The 6,575-nt window shown below is 34.6% G+C and overlaps 1 protein-coding gene across 1 annotated transcript; it reads right to left on the bottom strand.

Moving 5' to 3' along the window:
* Positions 1-202: 202 nt before the first annotated feature.
* On the bottom strand, positions 203-3,922 carry LOC115926079. Its single transcript, XM_030990455.1, has 4 exons — positions 3,668-3,922; positions 2,336-2,507; positions 1,821-1,969; positions 203-1,352 (listed from the first exon to the last, which is right to left on the bottom strand). Exons 1-4 carry the CDS (start codon positions 3,675-3,677, stop codon positions 1,174-1,176), a joined length of 510 nt encoding a protein of 169 aa, XP_030846315.1. The 5' UTR covers positions 3,678-3,922; the 3' UTR covers positions 203-1,173.
* Positions 3,923-6,575: the final 2,653 nt, after the last annotated feature.

The raw sequence follows: 6,575 nt of genomic DNA, 5'->3' as shown, positions 1-6,575 counted from the left end.
TCTCACTCTTTCACAATCTCTCTTTCTCCTCTTCCATCCATCACATTCACATCTCTCACTCTATCCCTATTGGTATCTATCTTTATCCCTCTTCTTCCTTCACATTCTCTATCTCACTCTCATTTTCACAGCAATTTCCATCTTTAAATTATGAAGCTTCCTACAAGACACCTATAATAGAAATAAACAAACAAGATTTGTGTTCCTTTAGATGAATTTTTGTTTACCTTTGCTCAAAATATTCTCAGAACATCCCATTGACGGTTTTTCCCTCCAATCATTTTCTTCTCTGTTTGTGCAATATATTTCAAAATGATGCACCATTGGAACAAAAACTTTGATGCAACATGTACATTACATTCATCCTTATTTTATGTAAAGTTTACAGGATAGATGACTATTTTTATTATATCTGCAAGGATGATTATTTTTCAATCTTTTATAACCAGGTTTTAGGACAAACAGGAAACCGCTGTTAGGAAAAAAAGTATGGATGCGATGAAGTATCATCACAATGTTTCCTCTTCTGTGATAATATGGCATGATCTTTAAAACTACTAACTTTGAAAATGAATAACACAATTCACCTCGGCAGAAAAGGGAAAAAATCAAAAACAAAAAATAAAGTCATATCTGGTGCAATACATCAAATGGTTCTTGAATAAGAACAGTTTAGATGGAAAAAAAAATGCATTTTTTAATTTTTTATTTTTTGCAAATAAGAAGCAAAAAGCATTGGCCAAGATGAAGGACTGTGAGAAAAATCAGATTATATTTGGTGCCAAATTCATGATCAACAGTGATTTACTTAGTGTTTATGAAAATCTAGTGCATATGCTTCAGAAATTGTTTTTAATTGAACTAAAAATGTAAGTTTTACAAATTTAATAAGTATTTTACCTATTAAAACCAATGACTATTGATGTGTACCATGGACTTTGGCTTGTGTAAGTATGTACAAGCTTACAGACAAGTTTCTAGTGCTTTACACTCACATAGAATCGGAATCCACTACTCACTTGCATAGAGTACTTCCATGTTACTCTCCATAATTATACTGGCATAAACATAATTTAGGGTCTATGAAAAACATGTCTTGTACTGAAATAAAACAATCAGTGGTTAATGTTCAGGTAGCTGACACATTCATCATAGTTTCTATCACCAAAAGAACTAGTTTCTATCGCCAAAGCGATGATGTTGTTCAAAAGCTTGCACGGCTTCTCCATTGTCGGGGTGATGATGAGAGGCACTCCGTGCTGGTTGAGGCTGTAGCTCCTCCATGTTGTCTCTGAGCTGCTCCCTGTTTTCCACCAGTTCTACGACAACTCTCATCAGGGCTTTCACATAACCTACAAGATAAAATCCAAAACTATACCTTGAAAATTCATCTATACGGTGTTAAAAAAATACATTTTGATAAGAGGAAAAAAGGAAAAGAGAAAAATAAGAACATAAGAAGAGAAAACTCTTTTTCTCACAAATATTGAATTACCTAATTTTACACACTATTTGTAGGTGGATGACCAATCAAATACCAATGGCATGCACATGTTCTTTGCTGAATAGGTAGTTCACTGACTTGGGGACTGACATATATGCCTGTTTCTGCTTGCTATTCAATATTACACATTTGCAGAAAGTAACCCAATACATGTTTATAATTATCAATTTAATCAACAGATTAAATTAAGGGCATATAGGCCACAAGAATCTACTAATTTGAATTCTATTGATCATGAAGTAATAAAAGATTTCTATATATAATTGAGCTCTTTTGTTGAATATTGATATCATTCACTAGACATGTGGCTACTTACCACATGTGCCAGCTGTCAGCACTCTCTCCACTGTGTGGCCTCCTTCCTTCGAGCGTGGATACTTCAACCTGTACACTGGGTTCCCTTCGGCATCAACAGCCTGGGCTCTATCACAATTTTCGTTCCAATGTAGGACAGCCAAATATAATCTGAAAAGAGTGAAGTTAAAAATAAAGGTCACATGAATAACATACTTGTGACAGTTGATTTTATCTTTTTGGTAATGTAATGTCTATCATCATAAACTCGTTACCTACTCTCCAATAAGTGAAGGCAAGAGTTAGTGTAAAAAGCATGTGTTACAAATAATAAATAAAAAAAAATAAAAAAAACCAACAAAATATGAAATAGAAAGAACCTGGCTATAACAAAAAGAAAATAATAACTTTAAAACATAAAACCAATAAAATCAAATTCAAAAGAAGAAGAAGAAGAAACAACACTGCCCTCTGTGACGTTCTTGTTAAATTTATATTAGGGGAGCATAATGTTGATGAATTAATTGCCTAATTTACCTGCACTTCATCCCTTGATATGAGTATACAAGCAACTTGGGGCAAAAGTGAAGGAGGATGTTGTGGAATGATTCAACCTTGCTGGTTTGGGCATGTGGGGACATCATCCCAATGTCGTTCATCAGTCTGGTACTCAGCCATTCCTCTCGAAGCTTGTCGTACACCTTTGTACCTGTAATAAGATTGGGAATATAATATATGCGGTAAAGGTGAAGGAGAGTTCATTTAAATAGTTAGCAATCATGATCTCGGCATTTCCAAGCATCTCATCCCTTCGCCAAAACTATTTTTTCATTCCACAATGAATATTAATCATTTAGAAAATTGCAAAAAAAAAAATATGAATGTCATGATCAAAATTGAACTAAATTAAACTTGAATGTACATTATTAAAATAAATGTAAATATTTTGCTCGCATTTTGACAAACATCTTCAAAGTATTATTACACCATATGCATATAAATAAGGATTTTACCCACATCCAAACAAAAAGAACAACTTGAGGCTAGTTTCATAGAAAGAAAAAAAAGCAAAGTTAATCTGTAGTCGGATAAAAAAAAAAGAAGCAAAGTCAACAACAAATGACCGATGATTTTGTTTTAATAATCATCCCTGGCAACAACACTAGATCTAGACTCTAGACCATTTTGATTTGAATAAAAACAGTGTTTTCATCACGAGAAAGTATCAAGAAGAGGCACCCATGTGATTTCTGACATCAATTCAAAATAATTTAGTTCCTGGCTTCACTGTACTGCAGTGCACTGCCACTGGGCGGCACGAGTCCAAGGCCTAGATTCTACCAACTACCTAGTTTTCTTTTTCTTCTTTTTTAGGCCCAATTCTTCTTCAAAATCTCCATTTCATCTTCTTCTTATTTTTCATTGTTTACAGACTATATTCTAGACAATAAAACAATGTAGATCTAAATAATTCTTTGATTTAATGCTGGTAAACCATGCAAAAGGAAAGGCTATCTGTGCGATAAAAGCGAGCGAAACTTAGTTTTGTTCGAGAAATATTCCACGACCACCAGCATGACACGGCGCGGCAAGTCAGGCCGGGCCGGCCGCGGCCCGAGTGCTCTCGCGAGGCTCAGCGATAGATTGCTGAAAGTTGTGCAATCGCAGACCGAGGCAGGCAGCCAGCAGCGCGGGCAAATGATTCGTTTCAATCTAATTTAGTGGAAATTTGGGGTTGATATTCCATATTACGTAGCGTGAAATTAATACAGATATAAAATGTCAACATTCTAATCGTAAAATGTCCAAATACAGCTTCGACATTGATATTTACAACAACAAAAAAAGAGAGAAGAAAACTTCACATACCGACCACCATGCGAAGAACCAGCTGCAATACCGAGTGGCCAAATAACCTACACGTTATGACGTCATCAGAAACGGGTAGAAACGGCCACCGGCTAGCGCAGCCGAAACTAAATCTCCGGGGTGCCCCTCTCAAATCCGTGAATCCTGGGGTTCGGATGCTAAATACTTCTTTCAGAGGCCGTGGAATCTCGAGAAGTTTGCATTTTCATATTCAGTAAATATTCACGAGTCCGTAGGTATATAATTTGTCTATATAATGCTCTGCTCCGGTCAAGGTCTTTAAACGATTAGCTTTTTTCAATTGGACTAAAAGTAAGAAAGGGGTTGAAGTAATGTTGCAAGAAACGGACAGTACACCAGATATTGAATTGGCGTGGAGAAAGGATTGGGAGGGGCCAATGTACTTTTGTCATGGCTCAAATCACAGTAGAGGAGCTCTTCTTCTATTTGCGAAAAATGTAGATGTTAAAGTGGAGGAGGTAGTCAAAGATGTGGATGGTCGTTCTATTTTATTAAAAGGTTCAATTTGGGATAAGAGGCTCTTAATAGGGAAAGTGTACTTCCCAACAAGGGGAAATATTCAGCAACAAAAAAATATCTTGTAAAAATAGACTCAGGTATTTCAACTTTGTACTCTTTGAATTATTCGATCATTCTAGGAGGAGACTTTAATGTTATTGGTGATGAAAAAATGGATTACATGGGAGCTACGAGTGTAGTTAGATCAACCTTTGTAAAGGATTTAGAGATGTTTTTGAGAAAATTAGAGTTGTACGACGTATAGAGGAAAAATAATCCGGATTAAAACAGTACACGTTTAGGCAAAAGACGCCATTGGTTCAAAGTCGGTTAGACTATTTGGTTTATTTCACATCAATTGGAACAAGCTGTATCTACTTGCGAAATATTGCCGTCTATCACTCCTGATCATGCCGGAATCATTCTGGGAGTTAAGTTTGTAAAGACAAATTATATGCATGTAAGGTCATTTTGGAAATTTGATAATAGTCTTTGTTCAGATAAAAAGTTTTTGGAAGGTATGGTAAATGAAAACAATTTGATTAAAAGAGATTGGGAAAATATATTTGACAAGAAATTGTTATTTTCTGATTATTTGAAAATGAAAATGAAGGCATACGCATTAAAATTTCGAAGGGAAAAGCAAAAGAACAGAAAAAGAATATTCAAAGGCTAAAAAATGAAGTAAAGCAGCTGGAAAGCGAATTAGTTAAGTTTCCATTGAAGTTGGAAGAAACGGAGGAAAAGAAAAAAACAATTAAAGAAATTGCATGAGGAGTCTATAGAAGGAATACAGATTAGGTCACGAGCTGCGTGGTACGAGGAGGGGGAAACTGCAACTGCAAACTGCAGGGAAAACAGCAACTGCTAAAGTCAAATAAGAAGAAAACAGTGGTAAGGAAATGTATGATGAAAATAAATGTGTTGAATATAATAGGAACATAATTTTGGAGAAAAATAAATAAGAATAATCCAAATATTTTTAACAATAAAGAGTTGTTATTGAAAAAGAAAATTATTTTTGATGAAGAGTTGTTTACACGCAATATAATTTTAATTCAAGATATTTTTGCTGAAAATGGCATGCGGGCAATATCTCATTTTCAAAATTTGGGGTTAAAAGGAAACAAAATTGTTGATGTATGGAATATTGGGGAAGCTATTTTAAAAAGCGGAAAAAAGAATAACTGGAGTTTAGTGGATGTAAAAGAGTATGATATTTGAATGCAGTTTAACAGTACTGTGAAGCTCCTCAGAGATGTATTATCGAGGAAGGTTTATGAATATTTTATAGAGAAGTTACACAATTTATTTGTCTTAAAGATTCATGATGGACAGGAATTTTCAGATTTTTCAAATGAGGTATGTAGGGAGATATTTAGTAGGCCTAGGAAAGTTACTCTTTTTAACAGACTAAGAGAAATTAAGTATAAACTGCTTCATGGAGCAATATATACTAGAGAACATTTATTCAGATTTGGCTTTGCTGTAGATAACTTGTGCTCATATTGTAAGCAAAATATAGAAAAATATTTACACTTGTTCTGGGAGTGTGTACATGTTCAAAGATTATGGCAAAATGTAATAGCTAAGTTTGAGCTAAGGGAATTAAGGTCTATCGACTGGATAGATATTCATTTAGGGTTGTCCCGGTAACTCCCTACGAATAAAGATTTGTAATACAATTATTTTTGCAATGAAATATTGGATATATTGATGCAGGAGAAAGTCCGTAATATTGTTCTCGGGGGAGTTTCAAAAAGAACTGTTGGAATTTAGGGAAGAAGAAAAGAATATTGCAGGGAGGGCAGGTAAATTGGCCTTACATTTAAAGAAGTGGGAACAAGTAAAGTTTTCATGAACTTACACTGGAATATTGTGGCTATTGTAGCCTCGTTTAAATGATTTTGTTTTAAAATGTTTTAAATAGATTGTTTCTGTTTGTCTGTCGCTCCAATTTGGGGTTTCCGAGGGGGCTAGGAACAGTGTGTGGTGGAAGTATGGTCGGGTGGTGTGTGTGTGACGCATGGTGGGGATGGGGGGGGGGGGGGGGGGGGTAGTAGTGTGTTTGGTTGGATGGGGTTATTTGTTTTATGCTACAACTGATTTCATTTTTTTTTTCATTAATTGTACAATTTATGTAATGAAAAAAATTTGAATTCATGTCAAGGAAAAACAACTGTACTTTATTTCTAAATTAATTTGTATTGTTTGGAATCAATAAAAAAAATATTAAAAAAAAAAAGTGCGAGAAGGTAATATTATGTTACTTTACAAAAGAAACCTCTGCTACATTCATGATAGTTTTCTTGCAAAAGGCATTTACTTTATATCGGAGAATCAATGTCGAACTGGTGACTTATTATCTATAATTTGTTCTTATTTCCAG

This window comes from Strongylocentrotus purpuratus, unplaced genomic scaffold (assembly GCF_000002235.5).
Source record: "Strongylocentrotus purpuratus isolate Spur 01 unplaced genomic scaffold, Spur_5.0 spur5_scaffold_19, whole genome shotgun sequence".
Taxonomy (NCBI): domain Eukaryota; kingdom Metazoa; phylum Echinodermata; class Echinoidea; order Camarodonta; family Strongylocentrotidae; genus Strongylocentrotus; species Strongylocentrotus purpuratus.
This window is presented reverse-complemented; position numbering and strand designations above follow the sequence as displayed.